Source organism: Galleria mellonella, unplaced genomic scaffold, assembly GCF_026898425.1.
Source record: "Galleria mellonella isolate WM207_F2 unplaced genomic scaffold, CSIRO_AGI_GalMel_v1 utg150, whole genome shotgun sequence".
NCBI lineage: Eukaryota > Metazoa > Arthropoda > Insecta > Lepidoptera > Pyralidae > Galleria > Galleria mellonella.
Window position 1 is genome coordinate 1580755 of NW_026442002.1, and position 16791 is coordinate 1597545.

A 16791-nucleotide genomic window follows, 5' to 3' on the forward strand; every position below is an offset into this window, starting at 1 on the left:
ATATTGCTAGCAATAGGATTCTCAGTCTCTATTACTAACAATCCCTTTCCCCCCAAAACGGATATATTAAATATCGGATATTCAATATACAATATCGAATCGAAGGACTTGATCAAAATTAATATAAACGTCTAAATAGTGTGGGTGATATCAAAATGGGTGTTAAATTGTTTTCCCTCATCAGTATCTATAGGAACCAATATATAGAGATATATTAGAACAGTACTGATATTACTGTATGTATGTATATACTATATGAATCCACGCCTACTACCCTCAATACTCACTCCTGGTCGCGTTCGTTGAATCTGTCAATACCATCTGCACTTGAAAGAAAAGATATGTTAAAAAAGCACACTTACAACACAGCAGTGTCAGGTCGACCTCCACGCGGTCACCCCTGAAAACCACCGTGGTTAATTTTTGCTGAAATCACCACGATGTGCTAACTGAGTGACCTGCCTTTTTTTCATCCTCACCTATCATCCCTCACTGGTGCCCCGCCAGCGTATGCCGATAGCGCAGGCGGGGTTACCATTCCATTATGATCCATTAAAAAAAACTTTTAGTTCGAAATAATTCGGGCGCATTATTGTCCACGGCAGACAGTTAATACGTCGTCTCCATTGATTTAAGAAAAATAAAAACAAAAAAAAAAACTTCATTCCGTACTTCCATATTTGAAATTTAATATGAAAATATAATTTTAACAACAACATCCAGAAACCCCATAGTTGATACCGTGGAAAGCATCTTGCTAGCATCTCAGTCTACCCATTTATTGCTATATAGACTTTAAACTAATGATTTTAAAGTCCAATATCCATCAGTGGAACATTAATGAAAACATGCTGAATATAAAACGAAGTATGGAAATGCAAGACTATAAAAATACAGCGCGTACCGTCCACCACGCAGTGCCGGCTTACCGCCAACACACCACGGCATCACTCGTATAATAAATTTCTTTTTAGAAAATCCAAATATGAGTGTTGTAATCCTTGCATTTATCGCCATATTGGCATACCTTTTTTTCGCGCGGAAATCCGTCACGTGGAAGAATTCGAAATCCAAACTTGACAAGTCCGTCGTTTTAAAAAGCGCGCCAGGACCGATCCCTTTGCCTGTCATCGGCAGTTTGCATTTGTTGGGCAAGCACGAGTCACCCTTTCAAGCATTCACGGAGTTGGCTAAACACCATGGAGACATATTCAGCATTCAATTAGGCAGTACACCGTGTTTGGTTGTAAACAATCTGGAATTGATCCGAGAAGTATTGAACCAGAATGGAAAATTCTTCGGTGGCCGTCCTGACTTCCTGAGGTTTCACAAGCTCTTCGACGGCGACAGAAATAATTGTGAGTACTCTTTTTAATCTCTTTTTTTTTTCTAATAGTTGTTTTTTTGTCTTTTTATCCACAATGTATTAGGTAGAGGAAGTTAGCCATACAGCCTGATCTTCGGTCGTTTTCAAACTTGGAATATAACTTTTTTTATGTATTTTTTTACATTAGTTTTTCTACGACTTTGGATACGAGATATGTGGAGCTATAATATATTTTTTAATGACATTGACTGGTATACTTTAAATTTTGTTTTGATTTTCTATGTGTATATTACTAGAGATCTGTTACAGATAGAGTTATTAAAAATATAGTCCATGTAACTTGATAATAATGTAGCTTTCTTATAGGTGAAGGATTTCTTAAAATAAATAGTGTAGTTTTTGAATTTATTCATTACAAACAAACAAACAAACGTTTCTTCTTTATAATATTATTACATGTATAAACATTTAAAAACTCTGTAATTGCAAATTTTTAATACATTTTATTAATACAAGTTTTATATTATCTAATAATTTATAATTATTATTATAGAAAAAAAAGGGAAATAAATTTTTAATAATACTTTATTTTTAATCAATATTATGATTATTATTTTATTACATTAGCCATTAACTGTCTACTGCTGGACATATGTTAGACCTCCCCCTTGAGAGGTTTTGTCAGTAGTTGTCACGCTTGACAGGCGGGTTGGCAACCGCAGTTAGGCTTTAATGTTTTAAGAGGGACGCTGCTGCCCATCCCTCGACTATTAAGTCCTCTTAGTCGTCTCTTACGACAACCACGGGAAAGGGGGTGGTCATTCTTTGTTGGGACCACACGGCAATTTATTTATTTATTCATTAGTACAAATACGAGTATGTGTGCATGGCGGACTTAATGCTAAAAGCATTCTCTGCCAGTCAACCATAGGGAAGTGTCAGAATACTCGAATGCGGTACTAGTAATTATTGATATACATACATACTAAAATTACATATATAAACGAATAAATATATATGAATAACAAATATACTTACACATATATGACATATACTATATTATACACGAAATTGAGAATAATATAAAGCACTTACTGCTCGGATAAAGTAAAAAAGTGAGCGTGAACGCTTTTTTTGAAAGACGGTTTAGTCGGTAGTCTCTTAATGGCATCAGGAAGCGCGTTCCAGAGTTGCGAAGAATGTAGGAGGAAAGAGTTTGAAGCGAAACCAGTACGGCAATTCTGTGATTTGGAATTCTACTATTAGCTTCAGAGAGCATCTCATTGGGACATCTAGAAGTTTTAATCTGTTTTATTAGGTTTCCTACTTTTGAAATACACGTGAACGAAGTAGTGGGCTAAAAGCTAGTCCACTTCTATACTAATATTGTAAAAATAAAAAAAAATGTTTGTTTATTGGTAAACACAAAAACTATTCAAACGATTTTAAAAATTCTCTAAATTACAAAAATAAATAAAAAAAAATTAAAAAAAACTCTCATCTATGGAAAGCTACTAATTGTCTTGTGGTCCCAGCATAGAATGGGCCACCCCTTCCTTTCCCGTGGGTGTCGTAAGAGGCGACTAAAGGCACTGGAATGGATGATTAAGGAATGGTTGAAAGATGGCAGCAGCAGCGTCCTTTTTAAAACATCTCCAAAGCCTAACTGCGGTTGCCAGTCCGCCTGCCAAGCGTGGCATTTACTGGCAAAACTCTCTAAGGGAGAGGTTTATGCCCAACAGTGAACAGTTAAAGGCTGGTATGGCAATAATGATAGAAAGGTACATATACGAGAAACACAAGCTATATAATGTATTTAACCTAATTTAAGAGAGTGACTTTCAATTCAGATGTATTTAAAAAAAAAAAACTATCTACCCATGCGAAGTCGGGCCGGATCACTAGTCTTGTCATAAATATGTAAATTTATAGCTAATAATGTATCATTATGCAGCATGTTAGCCGTTTTTTAATGGATGATAATGGACTGGTAACCCCACCCGCGCTATCGGTATACACCGGCGGGGCACCAGTGAAGGATGATAGGTGAGAATGAAGTAAGTCAGTCCATCGTGACGAATTCAACAAGAATTGTTGACGATGGTTTCCAGGGGGAACCATGTGGAGGTCGACCCGATATTGCTAACAATCCCTTTCCACCTTCATATCAACAGTTATTGCGAGCCAACCTTGTGATCACGTGACATTAACTAGTCAAAAATTTCAAAAGTTTTTCATAAAATTCGTGTAATTATATGCAAATTGTTTTGTACTAGTTTTTACCCGCGACTTCGTTCACGAACAGCGATAAAAAAGCTAGCCTATATCCTTCCCCATGCCATATAATACGTGTATACCAAATTTCATAGCGATCGGTTGAGCCGTTAAGACGCTATGGGGTAACAAACAAACTCATTTTTACTAGTCTAATATTAGTAAAGATAGGAAGCAACGGTTACCCAGTGCCATCAGGCGGGCAGTCAGCTTGTTTACCCTTTCCAGATATATATATATATATATATATATATATATATATATATATATATATATAATTAAAACAGTTTTTATTATGTTTTGAATTCATGACCTATAAAAATAGTCGAGTCAGGGCAGTGTTCCACTAAACTATGGACCCCATGAATTATAAATAGATCGCTTGGTGTTACTATCGTATCGCAATATGAGGCGTTAACTGCCCATTGTTGAACATAGGCTTTCCCATAAGCTCTGCCAGTAGTTGCCACGCTTGGCAAGCATGTGGCAACCGCAGTTAAGCTTTAGTCATGTTTTGAAGACTCTGCATTCCATGCCTCGACCATTAAGTTGGAAGCAGTGGCCTATTCGAAGTCGGAACTATACGGAACCTAATCCTCACCGACATGGGGGAAGGGATTGTAAGCGACCCTAGCAGGTCGACCTCCACGTGGTCTTCTCTTGAAACCATCGTGCTGAAATCCAGGTGTATTCATCACAATGGGCTAACTGACCTGCCTTTTCATCCTCACCTATTATCTCTCACTGCCAGCGTATACCGTTAGCATAGATGGGGATAACATTCCATTGTCGTCCATTAAAAAAAAAACTGTCCACTGCTCAATATAGACTTCTCCCTTAAGGGGTGTTTAGCTAATAGTTGTTTTACCAGAGGGAAACTTTGTACAAAAGTCGTTTGCTTGGGTACCTCTGTCCCATTCGTGTTTCAACCGTAAAGCAGTTGTGTTTGCATGATTGTGTTTCGGTTTGAAGGGTGGGATATGCCGTGAATTTACTGGGTATAGAGGAATAACACCTGAGTCCTCAGGAATGGCAACGCATGGGGGGTATCATGGGCGAAACAGTATACTCTGTTATGTCCATGGTACTGCTCACGTCTATAGGCGACGGTTGCCACTTTCCATCAGGTGGACTGTCAGCTTGTTTGCCATTCTAAGTTGTATAAAAAAATAAAAAAAGTTGCCACTCTTTTTACCGGTAATTTAAAAAAATCCAACTTGATTCATTTCTCTTTAATCAATAAAATAATCAATCTACAAAGATGTTTGAACGTGTGTCCTTTGTTCTTAGCACAGGAATTTTTATGCATAACCCAGTGTTAATATGACCTAGTAACCTACACTTATTATAATTAAATATGGCCGTCAACTAGGGTTGCCAACGATACTGTTAAAAACAATATTATACTGTGTTTTTCACTACATTATACTTTTTAGTGTAAAACGGTGTTTCCCAAGCCCTACAGGGGGGCAATTTGATAGTTAAGGGGGAGAGGAGGGGACAATTAAGAAATGGACTCGAAGCGATTTTAACCCTCTTGCTCCGGGCCATTTAAATGCAATGCTACGAGTAGATATCGATGCCAAATTTAACAAAAAAAAACTAAAATAAAAAATGCTGTAAATATTTATTAGGTATAATTTCGTTTGACGTTACCAAAATATCAACTGGTCGATTAGAGTCGTCAAGTAAACTTCATCGGGAAAAATTAAAAATGTATGGGGGCATAAAAATTTTTGAAATGTTCAAGTGGGGCATGGCACAAAAAAGATGGGAAATACTGCTGTAGAACAAAAATAAAGTATACGAAATACTGTTTTTAGCATAAAAATGCTTAACACTATACGTGTTAGACTTAGACGCTCATACATTTTTTTTTTGTTCACTCAGAGGGCGCACAGTGTAGATAAATTTATTTAAAAAGTAAACACTCCATTTATTTTAATTTTATTTATAACTGTGAGGAGGTGTATGGAGTTTTAAAAAAATACTGTAAATTAATAAGTTGTTTGAGAAGCTCTAAAGTGTACGTATTTAAAATTTTTAATAAATTAAAAATCCTGTTAATTTTTCTAAAATACTGCTTAGATAGATAGATAGATACTCTTTATTGTTTCCTCCGTAAGATTACAATAGTAAACTTATTATAAATATAAACAATTACAAGAAATAATCACAATGAGAGAACATCGGGCGGCCTTATCGCTAAGAGCGATCTCTTGCAGGCAACCTTTGGATGGAGAGGAGTAATTATAAACAGTTTGGTAGGAGGCACGATGAAATTCTATTATTTTTTAAATAATACAATATTCTTCTCAGATCTAAAGATTACCTTACATTAAAGATTACATTTACCAGAGAGAGACTTTGTACAAAAGTCGATTGCTTGGGCACCTCTGTCCCATTCGTGTTTCAACCGTGAAGCAGTTGTGTTTGCATGGCTGTGTTTCGGTTTGAAGGGTGGGAAATGGTGTGAATTTACAGGGTACAGAGGAATAACACCTGAGTCCTCAGGAATGGCAACGCATGGGGGGTATCATGGGCGAAACAGTGTACTCTGTTATGTCCATAGTACTGGTCATGTCTATAGGCGACGGTTACCACTTTCCATCAGGTGCGCCGTCAGCCTGTTTGCCATTCTAAGTTGTATAAAAAAAATTCTGTACATTTCATGGGGAAAAAGTTGGAAACCCTACTGTTAATTAGCAATGGTGGTACGATGGTAAATGCGTGTAATGTTACATAAACAAGCATTGTAATTAATTACTAAACTCACATTTCTAAATCGACTAGTTCTATAGTGAGGATTTTATACAGCTTAGAATGGCAAACAAGCTGACGGCCCACCTGATGGAAAGTGGTAACCGTCGCCTATAGACACGAGCAGTACCGTGGACATAACAGAGTATACTGTTTCGCCCATGATACCCCCCATGCGTTGCCATTCCTGAGGACTCAGGTGTTATTCCTCTGCACCCTGTAAAGATTTTTTAAATGTATGATGTTGTAACCATTTTGTGTCACTGTGGCACACACATGAAGGGGAAAAATGTTACTTATTTTATGCACTTTGTTTTTTTTTAATTTTTTTTTTGTACATGTATTTTTTTATTTTTTTTCACTGTGCATTTATATCTATTGTCGTTTGTGTGCTGTAAGTAATGCAAATAAATTATCTATCTATCTATCTATTTAATGGTATGGTAGCCCCGCCTGCGCTATCGGTATACACCGGCGGGGCATCAGTGAGGGATGATAGGTGAGGATGAAGACAGGTCAGTTAGCCCATCGTGATGAATTTAACGAAAATATAGTCATGAACGTTTCTAAGGGGTACTGCGTGGAGGTTGACCTAAAAGGGTATATTGATAGCAATGGGGACTAACCTCCCCATTATTAACAATCCCTCCCCCCTAATTATTACATTAGTATCCATTGAAAAATAATTACTGTATAAGTATTATGTAAGTAGGTTTATTATTATTGTTTACAAGCCATTCCACGCGGCGTTGCCCGCTTCTAAGTAGTTCCCGTATATTATTTCCATTAAAACTCTTCATGTATCCGATCTTACATTGTATTATATACTTAAATGACAATTACGTACCTAATACCTTCATAAAGTGTCAGCCAATACAACTGATCGGTTATTTTATAGCATTTTATATGTGATCCTTTAGATTGATATAACTTTTTTATTTATCAACCGATTGAAATAAAACAAACACTAAATGTTAAGCGGAGCTAACTGCAAAGCACTAGTAAAAACTGTATTCAAATCGGTTAAGCTGTTTCTGAGTTTAGCGTGCACAAACGTACTGACAAACTGATAAACAGACAAAAAATCTAAAAATTTTTGTTTTGGGTTGTATTGCGTCCATAAAGCCCCCCTATAATAGTTTTTCCCATATATCTTCTATGTACAGACAGCGACCAGTTACCGATTTCATTATATGTATTTATTTGTGTTAATATTATTTTATTATTTATGTATTTTTTTTTGATGGGTGAAAATGGTACGGTAACCCCGCCTGCGCTAACGGGATACGCTGGCGGAGCACCAGTGAAGGATGATAGATGAGAATGAAAACAGGCCAGTAAGCCCATCATACTGAATGCGATCTCTTGCAGGCAACCTTTGGATGGAGAGGAGTAATAATGAATAATTTGATGGGAGGCACGATGCAAAATTATTTATACATACATACATATCTGCCACGCCTGTCTCCCATTAGGGTAGGCAGAAAAAATGGAACGCCAAATGCTTCGATTCAAACAAACCTCTTTCGCTTCTTCCACATTCATCAATCTTGTCATACACGCTCGCCGGTTACGGGTACTTTTAATTTGGCCCTTCTTCAGCACGTCGCCTATTTGGTCGACATACGTCCGTCTAGGAGAGCCCCTACCGACATCTCCATTCATTCTTGCTCGATAAATCTCTTTCGTAATTCTTCTTAAAATTATTTATATAATATATTATATATATAAACATATTATCTCGGCTACTGTATATTGTCTATTCAGCTATTTGCCAAATTTTAATAGAAACATGACACTCGGCATAATGATATCGTTTCCTACTTAAATAAACGCTTACCATATGTAATATGATTTATATATTTTCTATATGTATGCAAAAAAAATGTATGTTTAAGACAATGCGCAATTGACTATTTTCGTATGAATGGCGCCCTCTCGCGTTGAGTGTATCTGGGTCACCCAGATTGTGCACGATTCACCTAATTTTTCTACGACAATTGCAATGAAAAACACTTCATCCGAGCAGTAAGTGCTTTATATTATTCTCGATTTGGTGTATAATATAGTATATGTCATATATGTGTAAGTATATTTGTTATTTATATATATTTATTCGTTTATATATGTAATTTTAGTATGTATGTATATCAATAATTACTAGTACCGCATTCGAGTATTCTGACACTTCCCTATGGTTGACTGGGAGAGAATGCTTTTAGCATTAAGCCCGCCATGTACACATATATGTACACGCATACATTTATATCTCTTTACAATGGATTACCATGAAATTGTATTACTTAATCATTGCCGTCAATATCTGAACTTTAGCAACATGGATTTTAATTATTTTATATATCAATTAACTTAACTTTATGGACACTCATTATTATACATGGTTTCTTTCATACATGCACTTGTATTGCTTGCATACATCCACTCTACTCGCCTGCCTCGCTTTGGTATTATAATTTCTGTTTGAATAAATAAAATCCATAACAGTGTGATTAGAGAGAAGTGTGGACTGAAAGATGATGTAGTAACAAAAATCGAAAAAGGAATGTTGCGTTGGTTTGGCCATTTGGAGAGGATGGATGAAAGAAGAATTACGAAAGAGATTTATCGAGCAAGAATGAATGGAGATGTCGGTAGGGGCTCTCCTAGACGGACGTATGTCGACCAAATTGCTGAAGGAATCGTGTATGAAAAGAATGGAGGAAGCGAAAGAGGTTTGTTTTTCTAATGGGAGGCAGGCGTGACAGATATGTATGTATGTATGTATGTAAATAAAATCCGTTATTGGCCGTATTCATAAGAGACTTAGCATGTGAGTTGTGTTTTTAAGAGCTGTGGTTTTTTGTATAAAATAAGTAAAAAAAAAAATATCTCTTGTTATGTCCATCTTATCTTATTTTTCGCATGGGGTCAGCTAAGCCGATGCACGTCGACCCATACGGATCTTTTGTGCTTCCCCCTACCTTATACCATCATTTCATAGATCCTATGTGTTACCCTAACGATATCCCGCGGTTTAAGATATCTGTAGTCTCCTGGCTCTGGATAAGCCGTTCTCAGTAGACTCATACACATACTTGCCAACGAATCGCAGTTGCACATCAAGTGTTCCATGGATTCCGGTTTCTCCGCGCACAGTCTGCACAGTGTGTCCGAAGATAGACCCATCTTGTATAGTATATGCCTTACTGGCATATGTCCAGTTATGGCACCCATAATGAGTCTTGCTTGTTGTCTGCCACCGCTGTAGATGAGTTTATCCCATCCCTCGACATTGTCATTTAAGAACTTTTTAGAATGTTTAAGACCCTTCAAAGTCCTCCATTCCTTTTGCTGTTTTTTCCTCACATATTCCTCAAGGGCTTGTTATGTCCACGGTACTGCTCATGTCTATAGGCGACGGTTACCACTTTCCATCAGGTGCGCCGTCAGCTTGTTTGCCATTCTAAGTTGTATAAAAACAAATTAAAAGCATTGTATCAATGGGTTATGCAATAGGTTTTTCTTAACCGCATCATTCGACATGCTCTATTAAACCAGTTTTTCTGTTCTCTTTACATATTAACATTTCTGCACATATAGTCCACTTAGGTATGGTTATTATGAATATATATATATATATATATATATATATATATATATATATATATATATATATATATATATATATATATATATACACAAAACATACGGTAATAACAACAAATTAATAACAAAGTAAGCGAAAGCGATCTTATCTCTCAAAGAGATCTCTTCCAGTCAACCTAACACAGTGACACAGTGGGCAGCATAGGCAAAACGGAAACTAAAATAAATAGTTATATATATATATATATATATATATATATATATATATATATATATATATATATATATATATATATATATATATATGTTTATTTTTTGTATTAAATGAATCAAAATGAAATATTTTCATTTATTGAATGATAATGGAATGGTAACCCCACCTGTGCTAACGGTATATACTGGTGGGGCACCACAGTTTGCCCATTATAATGAATACGCCTAGAATTCAGTCAGGTTTTCAGGAGGGACCACGTGGAGGTCGACCTGATAGGGTATATTGCTAGCAATAGGACTGCTAGTCCCTATAACTAACAATCCCTTCTCTACCTAGGCATTAGATGCTCACGAGATAGGTATTTTTTTAGTTTATTAGGGTTTGACTGTATACAATATACTATACAACCGCTTACCATCAGGTGGGCCGTATGCTTGTTTGCCACCTCAGTGGTATAAAAAAAATATATAAGCCATCAGTCAAAAATACAAGTCTTAAATTAATTTACAAATTGTCATTACCTTATCTAGGTCACTTTGTATGCGTCAACAGTGCCTCTTCGACTCTAGCTTGATCTGCATTTGATAAAAAAAAAATATTAAATATTCTATTCCCGCCAATTTTTTTTTTCATCATAAACTTACTTTTTCTAAGAATGTAAATTCGCTTACGGCAGTCTTACGGCCTTAGACGCTTGTTTTTGTCATCTATCGATGTAACATTATGCATTCACATATTAAAATTGGATGTGCATTAAGTGCAGGCCGAGCGCTTGCGTGCGTGAATATTTTTATCTTTGGAATTTATTATAGGTGTTTGTGATCCATTCGGTAAGAATAACGAGCTGTAGGGATCGTTTTATTTTTAAATTTCTCCACTGTCTATTCTTTAAAACAATAATAAAATCTGGATGCATGTGTTTTGAATAAATAGAACATTCAAAACCAAAAACGTGTAAAGACTTTTGTCAGCTAATTTGACGTTTGGCTGACATTTTTTTTTAAATCATTTTTTTTTCAATGTTGCAGAGTAATGAGGTTAAAAATTACCTTGAATCAAGTAGATTTTTTCAATTTGAATTTAGAATTATTTTTTTTGTTACCACATCAGCCGTTAATTGTCCACTGCCAAATGTAGGTCTCTCTCTATTGGGGGGTTTTGCCAGAAGTTGCCACTCTTGTTAGGTGGGTTGGCAATCGCTGCTGTCCATCCTCCGACTATTAAGCTCTCTGAATCATTCCTTACAACTCTCACGGGAAAGGAAGGGGTGGACCATTCTATGCCGGGATCAAACGGCAATTTTTTCTAATTTAATATAAAGATACATATACACGTGTTGCTTATAAATTAATATATAAGCAACCTGTACATATGTATATTTGTATTTTTAAACTTAAATATAAACCAAAGTATTCAGTGGAGATCGTCAGTATCATTACGAATCATTATGCACTGTACATCTTGTTTTTTTTTTCAAAAATGTTCGTAAGAATTTTATATCGTTTTTAATTTTCAATTTAACCTTAGGCTGCTTACCTTATCTAAGACATATATACATTTTACAATTTTTGACTCGTTGGAACTTTATCCTTAAAAAAAAAAACTAATAACTTGAGGACCTCCTTCTCATTTCTTCTGAAAATCATCTCAACTTATTAATAATTGTTTAAAAACTATAACAACGTTTTCTCTTGTCCACAGCGCTGGCCCTTTGCGACTGGTCGAATCTGCAGCTCCGCCGCCGGAACCTCGCGAGACGCCACTGCGGGCCTAAACAGCACACCGACAGCTACGCAAAAATCGGTAACGTGGCCACATTCGAGTCCATAGAACTGATTCAAACTTTAAAATCCATCACCAGATCCACTGAAAGCAGCATAAACTTGAAGCCAATACTAATGGGTACGGCCATGAACATGTTTGCCCACTATATGTGCAGCGTCCGGTTTGACGAGAACGATCCGGAATTCAAGAAAATCGTCGACCATTTCGACGAGATCTTCTGGGAAATAAATCAAGGATATGCCGTCGATTTCCTGCCTTGGCTGGCACCGTTTTATAAGAAACACATGGATAAATTGTCCAATTGGTCACACGATATTAGATCCTTCATTTTATCCAGGATTGTTGAGCAGAGAGAGATGAATCTAGACGTAGAAGCCCCCGAAAAGGACTTTCTAGATGGTCTGCTAAGAGTTCTACACGACGATCCAACGGTAGATAGAAACACAATCATATTCATGCTAGAAGACTTCTTAGGCGGTCATTCATCTGTGGGCAACCTTGTGATGCTCTGTCTGGCAGCTGTCGCGAGAGATCCGGAGGTTGGTAAGAGGATTCGATCGGAAATCGATGGATTCATAAAAGGAAAACGAGCGATCGGCCTCTCGGACAGAAGCAATCTTCCATACACTGAAGCTACCATCCTGGAATGTTTAAGATATGCATCATCGCCGATCGTGCCTCATGTGGCCACAGAGAACGCAGCAGTCGCCGGCTACGGCGTCGAAAAAGGCACTGTTGTGTTCATTAACAACTACGAATTGAATACTTCAGAACAGTACTGGGAGAAACCGGAGAAATTTGATCCATCCAGATTTTTGGAGAAGAGCAAAGTCCGTGTACGAAGAAAGTCACAGTGCGACTCGGGTATGGAGTCGGACAGTGAACGAAACGGTCCCATAGACAAAACCACCGAGATCGAAAAGGAAGTCACATCTGTCAAGAGGAATATACCTCATTTCCTGCCGTTTAGCATCGGAAAAAGAACGTGTATAGGTCAAACTTTAGTCACCACAATGAGTTTTGTAATGTTTGCAAACATAATGCAGGAATTTGAGGTAGCCGCTGAAAATTTAGAGGATTTGAAACAAAAACCAGCGTGTGTAGCATTACCTAAGGATACGTTTAATTTATATCTTGTACCACGGAAACACTGATTATATTTATTCTCTCATTTTAGGTTTAGACTCTCGAGATCAGCGATATAAGTATAAATTTCATTTACCAAATCAGGCACAGCAAAGTGATAGAGATAGAGAAGTTTAGTTTAAAAAATAACATTAAATTCATTTTGTCTATAGTTTTCTTCTTGTCTTTTTTTTTTCTTAATTCTATTCTACCAACATACTGTTGATTTCTTGTGTAAATTAAAAATAATAAAATAGACGTGGCTTGACTCGAGGTAATCGCTCAAAATATTTATTTATTTTTCGAATTATTGATGGAGTAGGTTATTTTGAAGGGATCCCAATACGCTCATTTGGAACGCAAAATATTGCTCTGTATTTCCAATAAAAAAAAAGGGCCGCGCATTGCGATTTTTTTTTTTTAACTTTTTTATTATATGACTTTAACAACGACTGCATTCTGTTTGGTGGATAATCGATTTAATTTTATTATACAATAGTCTTATGCATTTCTTGGATAATCACAGATTAGATATTTTTTATTAAAAAAAAAAAAACATTTACCGTTGTAGAAAGAGATCAAATTATAAGTGTTTTTATTAGAATTTTGAGAATTACTGGATGCATTTATATAGAATAGACGTACTCTTTCGTAGGCTGTTAGATGTTATTTCTTTTGTAGTATCATATTAAAAATCTTTGTAAAAAATATACTTAGATATCTATACATTTTATTGTCCATAGACGTAGTTCTTTTTTTAATATTGTATTTTTAATAAATATTTTTATACATGGCAAATAAAAAGTATATTTATATATAATATGTTTTTGCTTTACTAGTGAAACTGAACACTTTTCCCAGATAGACATATGTTAAAAATACAAATAAATATTTTAAATACTTTTTGTACTTATACCATAGATTAAGCATGATACTTTTCTATGACTAATATAGAAAGTTCAACTGTCAAATTAGTACAGTAGGTTTCGAATATTTCGTTATTTTACGACTCGTGTTTTGGGCAAAAATATTGTTTTAGTTTCACTAGTAAAAAGACTTTAAAATATGCTACAGATTTCCATTTTTCATATGTTTGTATTTACTTAATTATATGTCTATCTTGAATTTAGTTGCTAGCGTATCTTGATGTTTTCTTTTTATTTGAAAAAATTTTCATCGACGGCTGTCGTATTTTTGTATTTTTTTTTTAATGTTGGTGATTATTTCCATTTTTAAAATTAATATAGATTAATGAAATCGAGACTTGTAGATTATATACTAAATGACCCACAGATCCTAAATCTATGTTCAGGACAAACGTAAATAAACAGAAGCATAGACAATAAAATACAGTAAACACCATTGTTATGTCTCTTTTATTTTCATTAAAAGAAATATATTAAAAATAATATATTTCTTTTTTTTTTCTTCAAAATTAGTAATAATATTAAAGAAAGAGATAAAAAAACGAATTTATTCTGGTTAGATAGTTTTTTTTTTTTATGTACCGTAACTTCTATAGAATTAGAACAAGCTCGTTTCTTAACTATGTCAATTTTCATTTTGGTTACCTTTAATGTTTGGTTTTTAATTTTTTTTTTTTTTTTTTATAAATGTTGATGTTTAAAAAAGGAATCTTCTATGTTAATTTTTTTAAAAATTATTCGTGTGTGTAATGTGTATTCGTAATGTTTGGTAGATTTTTGTTTCTCTCGTGTTATTTTGTTTTTTCTTTTTTTTTTTATCTGAAAAATGTATAAAAATAATAATAGCGTAGTAAAATTGTGATCAGTAGCTAGTTTAGAGGTACGAAGCTGTAGATGTAACATTAAATAAAAAAAAAATAATTATAGTAATTATTATGCAATCAAATATGACTTTTATTTCCTTACCTAAAGAACTGATAACCGATGGGGAATAAAGATTCTTGAGTGGTGACCGCGTACGGGCGAACACAGTGTAGGACGACCCCCCACTAGATGGAGTGACGATCTGAAATGCGTTGCAGGGAGTCAGTGGATGCAGGTGGCTCGGGACCTTTCTCTATGGCGGTCTATGGGGAGGCTCATGTCCAGCAGTGGACGAATAATGGCTGAAATGATTCTATTGTACTTATTAAGACCCCTGATATTATTTTTTCTAAAATATCTCCCACGTACAGACACTGTCCAGTTACAATTTTATTATATTAGTAAAATAAGATCATAAGCTGTGTGTCACGCGATTACGCCGCCAATTCTGAACCGATTTTGATGATTCTTTTTCAAATCGATATGGGCGGTACCACGCTACGTGTTTTCTGCTGCTGTGTTGGGAAATAAAAATATACATCTATACATATATATTTATATACATATATATTTTATACAACTTAGAATGGCAAACAAGCTGACGGCCCACCTGATGGAAAGTGGTAACCGTCGCCTATAGACGTAAGCAGTACCATGCACATAACAGAGTATACTGTTTCGCCTATGATACCCCCCATGCGTTGCCATTCCTGAGGACTCAGGTGTTATTCCTCTGTACCCAGTAAATTCACGCCATATCCCACCCTTCAAACCGAAACACAGCCATGCAAACACAACTGCTTCACGGTTGAAACACGAATGGGACAGAGGTACCCAAGCAATCGACTTTTATACAAAGTCTCCCTCTGGTATATATAAATATACATAGATATACATAATTTAAGACGTTACCTGTGACTAGAAGACAATAAAACAGTATGCCACTTGAACGGCAGCGCACCTGCAATGCCGCTGGTGTTGTGGGTAATCATGGGCAGCGGTAGTCACTTACCACCAGATGAGCCGCATGCTCGTTTGCCTCCTGTGTTGTAAAAAAAAAACATCTGAATAACAGCAATAGAAGCCAAAACAATTTTTTTTTATTTTGTCTGTCTGTCTATCAATATATTTGTCCCGGCATCACGCAAAACCCACTGCACCAAATTCGATACGTTTCTCATAGTTCTTTTCTTTTGATGGGTGAAAATGGTATGGTAACCCCGCCTGCGCTAACGGGATACGCTGGCGGAGCACCAGTGAAGGGTGATAGATGAGAATGGAAACAGGCCAGTTAGCCCATCATGATGTATTCATCAGGAATTAACCATGATAATTTCCAGAGGGAACCACGAGGAGGTCGACCTGGTTGGGTATATTGCTAGCAATAAGACTCTCAGTCTCCATTACTAACCATCCCTTTCCCCCCTCCCGTTTCTCATAGTTGTGTTCCTGAAGGTGTAACTTATAAACTGGTGTATGATTTATCTTGATACGCCATCTAGCAGTGGTTTTCTTCAATGGTTTTTTGCTTCTAAAATCTAAGTGTACGAACTACAAGGTAAAATTTAGTGGCCTATTAATTTTAAGGTTACTAGCGACATCTAGTGTTTAGTAGTAAAAGTAATCTGCAAACTAGATACCAAATGTCGGACTTTCCTATAATTAATGAGAAACAACAAAAGATGGCGTTAACATCTCTCTTTCGATATAAAAGAAAATAAACTGAAAAAAAAATTGTAAATGTAATACTTATTTACGCAATCTCGGAAAATATTTAATAATTCATTGTCTTATTGTTGCAGAAACTTTATACCTATTAACCTACGACGAAGTAAAAAAGAAAGATTATGATTTACTATACGAGTAAATTTTTAAAGGTTGATAGTGGAATGGTAACTCGCCTGCTCTAA

The 16791-nt window shown here is 35.7% G+C and overlaps 1 protein-coding gene across 1 annotated transcript; it reads left to right on the top strand.

The window, feature by feature from the left end:
- The first annotated feature begins 893 nt into the window (after nt 1–893).
- Nucleotides 894–14962, top strand: LOC113513581 (cytochrome P450 307a1). Its single transcript, XM_052892119.1, has 2 exons — nt 894–1358; nt 11883–14962. Exons 1-2 carry the CDS (start codon nt 986–988, stop codon nt 13118–13120), a joined length of 1611 nt encoding a protein of 536 aa, XP_052748079.1. The 5' UTR covers nt 894–985; the 3' UTR covers nt 13121–14962.
- The last annotated feature ends 1829 nt before the right edge of the window (nt 14963–16791 follow it).